This window comes from Rhipicephalus sanguineus, chromosome 5 (assembly GCF_013339695.2).
Source record: "Rhipicephalus sanguineus isolate Rsan-2018 chromosome 5, BIME_Rsan_1.4, whole genome shotgun sequence".
Classification (NCBI taxonomy): Eukaryota; Metazoa; Arthropoda; class Arachnida; order Ixodida; family Ixodidae; genus Rhipicephalus; species Rhipicephalus sanguineus.
The window spans coordinates 170837621-170851232 of NC_051180.1; the positions used below are offsets into that span (position 1 = coordinate 170837621).

At 44.3% G+C, this 13612-nt stretch overlaps 1 protein-coding gene across 2 annotated transcripts in view; it reads right to left on the reverse strand.

Annotated features, from left to right (window-relative positions):
* Positions 1-460: 460 nt before the first annotated feature.
* The window catches only part of LOC119393017 (peritrophin-1), a 107838-nt gene continuing 94686 nt past the window's right edge, over positions 461-13612 (reverse strand). The window contains exons 1-3 of one of the 2 annotated variants that reach the window (XM_037659881.2): positions 5920-5964; positions 2813-3005; positions 461-737 (exon numbers count right to left, since the gene is read on the reverse strand). In XM_037659881.2, the coding sequence (XP_037515809.1) occupies positions 522-737; positions 2813-2986 (390 nt within the window). In that variant the 5' untranslated portion in view covers positions 2987-3005; positions 5920-5964 and the 3' untranslated portion in view covers positions 461-521. Of the gene's footprint in view, positions 738-2812; positions 3006-5919; positions 5965-13612 lie in introns of those variants that run through there. The other variant, XM_049415785.1, reaches the window with a different exon arrangement.

The window sequence follows — 13612 nt, forward strand, 5'->3', positions numbered from 1 at the left end:
TTTTGAGACAAATGTATTACAAATGTTCTGTCATCAGATTAGCGCCAAATAAATTTTAATAAGCGTACACCTATACTTAACTTTAAGGTGTCGTAAATACTGCTGCGCCCAACAATTGTGTGCTGATATCATTGTAATGCGACTGCCATTCTATTTCTGGGCACAAGTTCGCCCAACAAACAGTTTCATCCTTTACCGGCTTGAGTATTTGCTTTTTTCACTGTCATGACCACGCGACAATATTTGAAATGTAAGTGTACGCAATTCCTGCTAACGCAAGAGTATTTCGGGTCAATGATAGTAGACGCATAACACATTGCCAAAGTGTAGTTCGGCGCATTATCACGTGCTGGTTAGAAATTGCAAGACGTCTATGGTCTGTCCAACGTAATTAGGAAGTCCAATAATGCCAGGCGTCTTTAAATGCACGGTGACGTGGTCACTTCTGTGAAATACGTGTGCTGGACTTTTTTTATGCTGCACCGGTTGCGTTTCTCGTGCCACAGCAAGAGCTTTATTGTTTACAATTGAGGTGCCTCATCGTCGACGGGTCTGTAGACCTCCTTGACTGTCTTTGTGATGACGACCTTCTCGGTTGGCACAGGAACTACTGTAGTCGGCAGTTCAGAACCTGGTAGAGAGAGCGCGACGCAGAGAGCATTCCACGGGCGGTCGCACACGTTCAACTTGCGGTTGAAGTGAAGGCCACCTTTGCATTCCATCAGCATTGGGACACCCTGCGACAGCAGTAACAGTGGTAGTGCTTTCAGAGATAAAGGTTGACCACTTGCAATGCTTTGTCAAAATACTGCGCAGGATACATGGTGGGGTCACGTGTTTGGTGAAAAATGTTTGCGGGTCCACGAACGTAGCGGTAGAGGAGACCTGTCAAGTTTTCGCAGATAGTTTTATCTCGCAGACAGGGTGGCTTCGTATTGTGTATCAATAGATAACTCGGATAGAAGAAAACCGATGCACTGGTTGCTACTTCTGGAGCGACTTACTACTAGGAACGTCACCTCACAGTTGCGACGGTTGTCAAGTCAAAGACCTGCCATCTCTCTTCATAAACAAAAGGCGCAAGCAGAAGATGGCCGATCAAGAGGCCCGACTGTTGCTTCGCACAACGTTGGTTGATTAGCGTGTTGCATTTTTTATATTTATTATTATTCTTATCTGAACTAAACCAAATATTTCGTTTTGATTTTTAAGCATTCCGGGCAGGCCAACCACTTGCGATGTTCAGAGAGAAAAAGCGTAACGAAAAGAAACACTTGCTCCCGTTGTCGATGAAATAGAGCAATATATTCCCAGAATATTAGAAGTGATGTTCGTACGAAATGTAAAGAAAATCTTCGAAGTTAAAACTTTCCGAAGTGAACGTCTAGTTTCACGACCGGGTGGACAATTGAGGCATTTTTTTTCTAAATTTGTTTAAAACACCCTGTGTGGCCAACTATGTGAGCAATGACTGAGGGAGAGAGAGAGAAAGAAAGAATACAAAAAGGAAGAGAGGCCGAGTAGATTATATGTATAATAAGATATTTGTGGCGCATCTGAGACAACCAAGAAAGCAAGAGAAGATATGATAGGGACTACTCTTCTTTCCTTCAACCAAGCACCACTCTGCAAAATTATGTCTAGTTTGCTGCCCTGCAGATGCGGAGGGGAATAAGGGGGTAAAAAGTGAGCGAGAAAGAGAAAGCCACGGGTGCCCACATTTCACAACACGCACACATTGCAGCGTATCCCAGGCGGTCGCTGAATTCTGAGCGTTGACTGAAGTAAACGCCGGACTACCGCGGCTCGAACAAGCTGGTTTAGATCCTAAGCTGACATTTGAGATGTCGACGGATTTTCTTCTACAAAGTTGGTGCCCTGCTTGTCGAAAGGAGCAGTTAAACGCTGCTCGATAGAATTTCCGCCGCGGCGTCATTTATTATCAAATGCTCTAGCTACATCGAACTTAGCTTTTTATTGAGGTCTTGTGTAATGCCCTACTATATACAGTGTAAGCGTGATAATCTAAGCATAGCAAAATTACGTTGTGCACCTCTTCACAGGAAAATTTCGAGACCACTGTAGTCGCGGTTGTTTGTACACATGGGATAATATCACAAAACTTTCGATCTAGTGGGCTCAAGACAATGCTCCTGCCATTCACAGCTTTTATTGACAAGTTGCAATAGATGGGCGCGCGGCATCGAAGGAGGGTTGTATGTCGTCGGCATCGTACTCTCGGTGTAGAATTCTCTGACACTTTCCTTTCTGCGTCGTTAGCTGGAGCCAGGCAGCGTGAAAAGTCCGGTACCTTTTGCTTTTGCACATTAAATACTGAGAAATGTGAAATCTGCTGGAGAGCTCTATACTGAATTGTAAGGTGGCTCCAGAGAATGCCTGCGTTGGGCCTGAGGCCTACTGAATGAGAATGTAGGAAGGCTAGCAGAATGGGCTGGTTGGCATTCCATAACGATTGTTCCATACTTCGACGAGAGAAGTGCGAAAAAGCGCTTGACTGTCTCCCTCTACTTCGCACCTGTCTCGTCTGAGTGTAAGAGTGCTGAAAAGTGTTTCCTTCAATGTTACATGCATCATTAGAATACTTAATCTATCTATCTATCTATCTATCTATCTATCTATCTATCTATCTATCTATCTATCTATCTATCTATCTATCTATCTATCTATCTATCTATCTATCTATCTATCTATCTATCTATCTATCTATCTATCTATCTATCTATCTATCTATCTATCTATCTATCTATCTATTAGTTCTCTCCTTTCAGTACTGCTTACTAATGTTGCATACCTGAGCACAAACGTAGAATTGGGAGCAGTTGTACAGGTTTGGTAGGTAGGTGGCGTTGTCTCCCTTGTCGTCCACGGCAGGGCAGTCCAGGCGTTCTTGAGGAGCGACCGCCGAGATGGCTGCCACAGCCACGACGAATGCTACAAAAACGGGAGCCATCACTTTTGCTTGCATGACTGGAACTGCCTACTTCCTGGAACAAAAGAAAAAAAAAGGAACACGCGATATAGTCAGTATGACGAAGACGTGTGCACCAAGTTGTTGAAGAGTATCATGCCTATGCGACTGACACATGAAGTGGAAACGGACGATATTGAAAACTCGCTCAATCGGAAAGGAAGCCGGCCGGAGAGACGATGCTCAAGGTTATCTCAGCGCACATTCATTCCCCTCGCACGTCCACATATACAAAGTGACCGTTGAGCGGCGATGCGCATGCGCCACGTAGGCGTGCGAAAAGTATACTAAGCATACATTTGGAAGTTTCGCATCACTATGATAAAGGAAACGTGTTACGTACTTCGACTGTTTTTCCACTTGTAATCATGAACCAAAAAGCCCAAATGCACACCCTACTGTGTTGACTATTGCTAAGCAAAGCGAACGGGAATAACGGAGATGAAAAAATTGGCCGCGAATCTGCGTGCTTCGCTGCAAATGTTGTCGAAAGACGATTGTCTTGTGCCGGCTGTACTACACGAGTCCTCCTCCTCTATGTTGAGCCGCGGCATCTGGCTCAGTGTCGTATTTTCTGCGCAGCCTAAGAAACACTAGGGTCTTTAGAATGACTTATCTATGTATTTTCTAGTAAAGGAACACACCACCTAATACTTACGTATTGATGTTGCGCCTCATATATGCTTAATATGTGCTTTTTGATCGACAATGTTCACAAGTGTAAACGGCCGTACCAGTTCAAGATGCCTGGGCGTTCACAGATTAGTTAAACCTTGGCTGGGTGGCTGAATCCGATGACAGACAGACAAACAGAAAGACAGACAGACCAAAATTTCTGCGTTTGAGTTCGCCAAGAAAGACTATCGTCTTTAAAAGCTGGTTGTAATATATATTGTCGCGACGTCAAGAGAGAGGTCATAACAACAAGATCGAGAGAAGAACAGCAGGTCGGTCTTTTAAATACCGCGCGCCAGCGAGTTCTTCTTTCTTCTTTCTGGCTCCTGTATAACGCGTATGAGCCTTTGCGCTGTCGTCTTTGTCTTTCTCATATAGCACGCACGTGGAAATATGTGCAATACCAATGCCAGTTAAATGACTGCCACTAATCTCGCTCGCACATTTTTCCTATATCACTGCCTCTCGTCTTGATGGCATACCCCCATTTTCGAAATCTTATGTGGTGCTCTCTGCTACTGCGCCATTCGCCGTCCTCGGTCCTGGCGCAGATATTTCTCCGCGTGTTTTTAAAGACGATAGGCTTTCTTGGGGAACGTAAAAGCAGAAATTGTGGTCTGTCTGCCTGTCTTGCTGTTTGTCTGTCTGTCACCTGATTCATCCACCCGGCCAAAGTTTAACCACTTGCTGAACGCCCAGCCATCTTGAACTGGTAGCGCCGTTCATACTTGTGAACATTGTGGATCAAAAAGCAAATGTTACGCATATCTGAGGCGCAACATCAATACATAAGTATTGGATGGTGTGTTGCTTTACTAGAAAATACGTAGGTACGTAATTCAAAAGACCGTAGTGTTCGTTAGGCTGCGCTGGAAACGCTAGTGTTTTTTGGGTTGCGCTGCAAATGCGATGCTAGATTCAACATTAAGGAGGAGGACTCATGTAGTACGGCCGGCAGAAGACTATCGTCTTTCGACGACATTTGCAGCGAAGCACGCAGATACGCGGTCAATTCTTTCTTTTTTTAATTTTCGGTGGCTGAGCTAATAAGGGATGGAATCAGAGTATCCACTAACGTTATAAATGTCCTTCATTCAGTATGCTCAGCAAATCGAGGCTTCGTATTTGACATTGCCCATTTGCTAGGAAGCAGTGATAAGGGTATTTGTAGTTGTATTTCACATAACATGCCGAATTCTAAAACTCGGAAGAAAGGTGAAACTATACCAGACCTCTAGAACAGAGCTAGCTTTCAAAGCATTCAACTAGCCGCACTAATAGGCTGCTCAGAAGGTTTCGTGAACCGGTCTGTTGAAGGTAACTGGGATGTGGTGTAACTGGGAAGTGCACCAACCAATCAAATAATGCATCCCGAAACGAAGGAAGCCCACGTGCCCCTTGATTTGTTCGTAATCTTAGGTGTTTGTTGGTCAGGAAGAAGCGATTCTATCGTTTAGCTAAACTAGGGCGGGCTAAATTAAGGAGGCTTGTCTATCAGCCAGCCTTTGAGGCTTAGGCACAGCACTCAAATCTGCTAAAATGCTAAAATGTCCGCAATCCTGCCATCTATGCTGAACCACAATGTTAGAAAATTTTGGCGCCTCAAAAATCCAGCACACAGCTCATTCGTCGCGCTAAAAGACCAGGACGGCGACAACTTTCCTAACAGCCTATACTACAGGAAAAACCTATACTACAACAATAAATTAATGACGCGTCCCTTATGAACTCTTGCTTTCTTTGTACGTGCAGTATGTAGTACATGATGGCTATTTCTCCTGCATGTATCCCGTCTTTTCTTAACGGCAGAGGGCAGATTGATCAAGAGCTCGTTTTTTTGTTAGACACAGCCTAATGAAATCCAAAATACAATGAAGCTAAGGAAGATATAGGGTAGATTACTTGTATGTTTTGGCTATAGTATTGTAATTGTGACATAAATGGAAAAGAAATCAAGTAGCTGGAAAATAAACCTTTCGCGGGTAGAAACCGAGCCTACAACTTTCTGATAACGCGTCCGCTGCTCTACGAGTTGAGCTGCCCACACTCCCAGGGTATACGCAACATGAAATACTTAATAAAGTGGATGGGAAAGCAGGCGGTGCTGTAGCTCAACTGGAAGCAGCTTTCGTCAAGACGTTCAGATAACATAATGCTAGAAAATGAAGCGCATTTATTCTCGTCAGCGTGTTACGCGAGGACACGTTACCCAAGCTAATTTTGTCGAACATGTTATGGAAATCATTCGTACTCACCTGCAACTCTTCACACAGTGCCGCGTCGTCGCTCGAGTGCCTGACGGTCATCTTCAGACAGTGGTCTTATATACAGCGCGCAATCAGCTGAAATTCACTTTACAAGGCGTCGTATTTGATAAGCGCTGCTTGGCGTCATCGCTGTGCGTGTTTTACAACTGGCTCAGTTCTGATGTGTGAGCTTTAGATCGTCGCCCGCTGATGAGGCAGACCAATTTGAGAGCAGGGGTTGCAGTATAGTTACCCAATCGCTGAATGCTTCTGTGGCCTGGTCGTCTTTTGTGGCTGCAGCCGGTGGAGGTAATCTCAGGATGCTTTATCCGGTGCTGTATGTCAAAGAGTTGTAGGATGCGTGAGATGCTTTGCATGAAATTGCTGTCACGTGCAAATACAGCTCGTTGGTTTTTATAGAGCACTTCAGCAATGTACGAATGCACGCGGAATTAGATATTTATTTCGGGCAAGTTTATTACGCGTGCAGTTTGAGGATAAAGCTAAAGGAGCGCCGCAGGCGCCAGGAAGCTACGAAAATGGGGTATTCTTTGGTCTGGTATCTCGAATTTAAACATTACTTCGCTATTAGGTTTACCTATTATGACTTTTGGAAACATCGCCGAGATATTTTTGTAAACAAATACCAAACGAATTACTTATGCGTTAATTAGATATCTCAGTTTTATGAATTGTAACTAGATTGTATAGGATCTCGACGCGTTTTCCTTCAGCTGAACATTTAGCGCCTTCAGATACATATATCAAATTCGCTGTCCTTTATCATTCGTAACCAAAAAAAAAAATGTTCCATCCATACTCTGTCAATGTTAACGGTGTTAACGGAGTACTTCTTATGCGCAGAAACAGCAACACTTGCATGCAGGGCGTTGGAACGAAATGTCTTTCGTTTTGCTTTTAGTTTCGTTCCACCGGAAAGAGTGCCGTTACGTTTCTTTTCCGGAAAGGAAAAAAAAAATGTTCCGTAATGATTCGTAAGGATTCTTTTTTTGTATGCAAAAATTTGAAGTCAGGGTTATGATAATGAATGAATTAATAAACCTCATTTAAAGTCGGGGCGAGGCGGGGGGAAGAGGGGAATAACCCCTGTCCCGTCCCACATGACGTCAGGTGACGGCTTGAAGACCTTGGACCCCGGCGGCATTTTCGGCTTGCCGGACGGCCCAAAAAACATTTTATTTGCGATGTAGTTACTTGCCCTCCTTTTAAGAAAGTGGGACAAAGTAAAACAGGTTGTTCAAAGGAGCGGAAGTAACTGTACCATGAATTTCTATTAACTAGTACACACCAGTATTAATTTGAAAGTTATCGTATTTATTTACTCGAAAGACAAATACGAATCCTTCGAGTGGGCTCAATGCTTTGAGTCAAGGGAGTGGGTACGATCTCAGAAACAGCGCGTCATTGAGTGTACTCTCTGATGTGCGAGACCGCTGTTCTGATAAAAAAGGTCGCCAGACCTGCTCGGAACACGCAGCACAGTAACAGCGAAAGCTGGAAGAGCGGAATTGTAGATCCCGTTGCAGAGTCTCTTGGGGCAACTAATACAAGTACACATGCAAGGTACCCACTACGCCATAAATCATCGCAATTTTTCTGAAGTAACGAAGTTCCCACTATTCCATTTTTCGTCATTCTTCGGATAATCGTGGTACACAATTCACATCTGTAAGGCACTATGTGCACTTTGTGCTGTGGCTGGTGGTGATGAAGAATTATGGCCGCCTCCATTCCATTCCAATTCCATTCCGGGGAATTAAAACTTGCCGTAATTCCATTCCTTTCAATTCCTCGGAATGAAAAAACTTAGCCCATTCCCACTCCTGGAATGGCCGGGCAGTTCAATTCCATTCCTGTAGATCCTCAACGTAGGAAACGCATCTCGATTGTTTTATCGATTTAAGAATGAACGCCCCATAAAGCTGATGTCATCAGATGAATTAGGAACTGCAAAAGTACGCAAAACACGTTACCAAGGTCGAGGAATTGTAGCTTGGTAACCTATCTCGTGCAGTACAACCACCCTACTAATTTCTATAGAGGCAGTTCTCCCGCTACCTAGTTTGCATGTTCAGCATGTTTGAACGAATGATGATGTTTAATATTGTTTAAGCTTAAGTGTGTTAATGATAAAATGACAACATAGCGTATTTTTATTCGGACAAAAGTAGTATTCAAGAAGACTAAGCAGATTTGCGATGCGTCTGGAGTGGTCGTGAATATGGAGAAAATTAAGATCTGTTTAATGGGGAACAAAACCCTGTAGATCTGCTGGTATTAGTTGAAACAGTGCATCGATCAGGCAGCTTGTGCCTTTGCATCGAATACGGAACATTGGGCCGCACTCCACTACTCTGGTTTGATTTATCAGTTTTCATCTTTACACTTTCACCTCCTCCCTCCTTCTCTTTCCTTCTTTTTTGCGGCAGTCTCACGTGATGCCTCATGAAAGATTAACAGTTGATAGCTTGTGCCCTCGTTTTCTGGTTCTGTTTTTTTTTTCTGTGCCTTGAAAGTGTCTACTGTTACCGACCATGCAGCGCGAAACTCAGCAACCTATGTTCAACTTGTACCAACTAACCCAAAGGAGTGTTTTATTGTAACGAGTATGACATGTCCACACCATGTGGATCAAATTTGCTGCCTCATCACAAAATTTGCACTGTGACGTGAATACTTCTGGGTGGCACTTGCTGCAGGGTATGGGGTTTGGAAACACCAGCGTCTGTAATTTTCGCCACATAGCTTCCCCTTTCTTACTGAGCGATCTGTCCACTCCCGGGTATATTTGCCGATTTAGTCTGTAGCGTGCTGTGATTTCTTGGTATGCACGCATATCCTCTCTTCTGTTTCTGATTTCGGCAACTTGACAGGTTCCAAGGGTCGACTGGTGTGTGAGACCCCGGGCGGCCAAATGAGCCTCTTCGTTTCCTCTAAGTCACTGGTGAGCTGGTGCTCAGAGGAGCAGAATCATCTCTCTGGGTCCTCCTACCCTGTTTAATATACGTACGGCAGTCTCCGCCACCCTTCCCGATTCCTCACAGCTGTCGCTGATGACCACCATATACGCTTGTGGCCACCGCTAATACCCTCTTTTTACTGATGGCCAAGATTATTGCGACTTCTTCGGCTCCTACCGGCCCGACGCCACTGACTGTGCAACAAGCCATCAGGATTCCTTTTTCCCAAACTGCCGCTGCCGTGTGTGCAGCTTTGCTCTCATATTACGTAGCGTCCGTATATAGGACGTCCTGTCGACTGGTGTACTTAGCTTGCAATGCCTCCACCCTGTGTTTACGTATGCCTTCTTGAAAGGTAGGCTTCTTGTTTTTGGGTAGCAGATGTATCTTTATCTTGTCCATGATCTGTCCCAGTATGTTTTTTGAGCGCACTTGCTAATGCTTAGGCTCGTAGCCCAATCTCTTTAATATTGCTCTCCCCGTTTTTGGTCCGGGTAGCCTTTGATGGTGCGCGGTAACGGCAGCCTCAATAAGCTCATCGAGAGTGTTTTATGCCTCTAACTTCATAAGTATGTCGGTGGTCGTGTTTGACTGGGGAGGTAGAGTTTCTCCTGGCGTGCATTGACTGATTTTCTAATAAAGTTTTTTTCTCACTTCTCTCTTACGTAGCCGCCTCGGCTAACTTACAATAAGGAACACACATAAACCGAATGACGTTGTCAGCACTGGAATATGCTACCAAATGGTAATTACACAGATCAGTGGCTCATGAGTACAATTTCCAATGTACTAAATTCAAATCATCACGACGTTGCGTAACGATGTTAAAGGCCACTTCAAATTAAGCTTGTTCTTGCAAAATTTCTTTTGTGTTCTGAGATTTCGGTCGCACATAATGGTGCTTCTTCCTGTGGAAACTGGTGCAATTTGTGTCTGTGTTATTTTAGCGCCAAAAAATTTGGTTCTGTACATGACTTTACGCACATGAACACGTATCACAACCTTGTGCTTTCACATTCTACGCTGGTTATTTGTGTGGTTGCCATAGTTACGTGTTATCAGTTTGGTGATTTCGTCGACTTGCGTTGATTTAGGAAGCGAAAGTCAGAGGTCAAACTCTTGTGTTTTGTACACCCAGCTTCTCTTTGACGTATTGTGCGGTATTAAAATTTGTCCTTAGAACTTATGAGGGAGAGAACCCGGCTTTCAGCCTCATCGGCAGCTTTTATTTTCAAAGTTCTTGGAAAACTGAGGCTTTCGTGCGCGAGTGCACTTGGTATGCTTATACAAATACCAATAAATTATTTCGTAAAAGCCTCAAGGCGTACACGGGCAGCGTGACTTCAAGGTACTGGCTGAAACAGCCTGACCGGGCTACATTCGCGGTGTACTTTGGAAAAGCCGCCTGGGAGAAAGTTCTGCTGTACTTCACCTTGTAATGCGGGAGGGTTGCGCAGCGCCCTTTTTTGAGACAGCCGATGCAGAGTTATTGCGAAGGTTTCCTGTTTGCGAAAACTGGAATATAAACGCGGAACACAAGCTGCGAAAGTAAATTTGCCACAGTGTCGTGTGTATACGTCTTATATCAAGTGCTGAATGGTAAATACGCTGTTCATGATAACTGCTTTTCAGCCTAAGCATGCCTTAATTACGTTCGTTTACGTTGTTTAGTAGCGCTGAACTTACGCCTTTCTTACCTTTGTTTTTGTTGCCACAGGTAGAGGTGAGCAAACATAAAAGTGCAGCTTGAACGCGCAAAGATACGGGCGGTGTTCGCAGCCAGAAATGCACGCTCTGCTCAAAACGCTTCGTTATCTTAACTCGTCGGTTGGCAGGGAACGCGTAAATACCACCAACTTGTGTTGTTAGAGGGCAACTTCTACTCAGCCCGGTCGGCGCTGGTTTCAGGCAAATGAAAGCATAGATAGCAGCATGCTTGCTTCGTCAGGCCTCCAGGACCCTTGTTAACGTTTCCTAGTTCTGACGCACAAAGCGTCGTTGCACAAAGGCGGCTCTTAACGATGTGTCAACCGAGAACACGTGCTTTCTCTTTAATGCACGCGTCAATAATTTGAACGGAATTGAATGTTATTAAACGAAATATGATAAAAAACACATTGCAAGCATCTGGACCCTTAGCAGAATGCTAGTATGGATCCATGCAACTATAAAATACAAGCACGCACAGGCAGGACACAGAGATATACAGTAACTTAACAACATGTTTCTTATCTTAGTTTACAGAACGTAATGAAAACACTTAACTTATACATGACATTTAAGCATCAAAATGAAAGCATTCTGTTGATTTACTCGAACTAGTAGGTTCTTCCGCAACGACGTGCCAACACTAGAAAGTCCCCTCTTCCCCGTATACAAGTTTAACCACTGGTTTTAGGAAGTTACCACAGTGAGGGTCTCTTGTTTTCAATTGTGAAAGCATAAAGAAGGAGCAGTGATTGGGAGCATTATTGTTGTTTTGCAATTTATAAGTTGCTATAGGGGCATGATTTGGTATTCACGAAATAGTGGTTTAGTTGACATATAATCAATGGTGCGTCTTTCCCGTAATATTAGTGGCCTTATATAAAAATCGTATGTATGTCACCAAGCTTCGATGCAATGTTACAATTGAATATGAAATAATGCAAAATAAATTGTTTTCAATGCCATTACATCGAAGTGCTGGCGGCACATAAAAAACGTAAAGCAGGCAGAGCAAGGCTTGTTAATGGTCTAGTTGGTGGAGTTCTTTGCACAGAGAGTGAACATGAATTTTCTAGTTGAAATCACGGTCTAGTACTTCGCCAAGGTGTGTTAGGTTCTTTCGTGTTTCTCCACAGGACTGTGGATTTACGCTTTGAGTGTAATTTGTTGCAGGTTCCATCCCTGCTGGGGTCACGTCGTCTTTTTGTCGACTTTACTTTCTTCATATCTGTATCACATTCACTACAATGCACTTAAAACAGTACAATTAACGTCGCCTATACATTCCATGGCCTCATCATCTGTTGGATTTCATTAACGTTGTGTCAAGCGAAGAAACGAGCCGTCAAAGTTCTATTCCTTCATTTATTCATAGCGAGGTTCTCGTTCTGGCAGACTTGATGCCTTCAGGTAGCATGCGACGACTTATTGGCCGGCTGTCCGCTCGTTAAAAGATCACGTGCTAAGTGACGCCAGCTGGCAAAAAGTGAGTGTTCCATATTCACCGTCCTGTCCTGCGAGTGGCGTCGACTAACATTCCCAGGATTTGCATACACATAAATGCTGCACAAAGTGGACGAGGCGACGATCGCCGTCGTCGCTCATTTGGTAAGAGCATCAGGCGCGTAATCTGAAAGTAGCAGGTTTGGCCCCTACCGGCGGCAAGTTGTCTTTGCGTCCACTTCACATTCTTCACATCTATATCACAGTTACTACAATACACTTTAAACAGTACAGTTAACGTCCCAGATGCTTTCCTTGCTTTCAATATCTGCTGGTTTTCATTAACGTTGTGTGAAAGAAACAAGGCCTCACAATTACAATCCTCCATTTGTTCATGTGAGGTCATTTGACATGGGAGATAAGCTTACACCGGCAATACGATGCTTCGTCGGAGCACCCGACAATATAATTAAATGGCAGCAATGGGCCTATGGCCACCCACAAGGCAGCGGAAGGAACACAGAAGAAACGAAAACGTTTCGATGGCCTCAGGGACGGGTGACATGGAAGCTTGTCGAGGAGTGTTCGCGGCTGTCTACAATAGCGGGCAGCAGCTGTTAGCAGAAATGCATCTCTCGAGGCTCAGAAAAGATATCAGTGTGCTTGCTGTATGACATACTGCCGCTAGTAAAAAGTACACACACAGAAGAGAGACGAACGGGACGACAAAAGGCCGCCATTTTGTCGTCCTGTTCGTCTTTCTTCTGTGTGTGTACTTTTTACTAGCGGCAGTATGTCATACAGCCGGCAATACCAACTAAGCCAAGAAGTTCTCCTCAAGAAAAGATATTAGTGTTTGTTGCATGTTTGGAAACGCCACCAAAGACTACCAAACAATGAAACATTTGTAGCGAAGCGTTCGAACTTGGTAATGGGTCGTCCTCTCGAGCACCTTCTAGTAGGTCGCCCTCTTCGGCTCGAAGAGAACGCAGCTTGCGCTGAGAGTCGGCCCCGCCTTGACTGTCGCTGTATCGTCGAGTATCTTCGCCGCTAATAACCTCTTTATAATTTGGTGGAGGTGCGGGGCGCAGAAGTGGTGTTGTCACCGCGAATGCTCTTCTGCCGCTCTTGGTTATGCGTAGTGAAGGTCTTGGAGAGCTCACGACACTCCTCATCACATTGATTACATACACTTAGTTCTTGCATCGCAGCGTGGCTGAGAATGCTTGATACATATGACGTATCCGCTAGTAATAGTTTGTTGATTTGGCCGAGTTGGTTCCCCTTGTGCATCACTTGAACCCGCGCGAAAAAAACTAGGACAGGAAAGGAGAGGGAACAGAAACAGGACGAGCGGTAAAATGCTAGTCAGTCAGTCAAGAACATTATTGAAAGGTCCTGGGGAGTTTAAGCCGCCGGTGTATCCACAAGGGACACCCTAACTGCAGCTACCGTAGGCGATGCCCGAGTCGGGAACATAATATTTTTCCCATAGAATCATATCAGCTAGTGTCCTTTCCAAAAAAATTATAAATCAACAATTCAAAACTCGAAGGGAAATTCAGCAAATA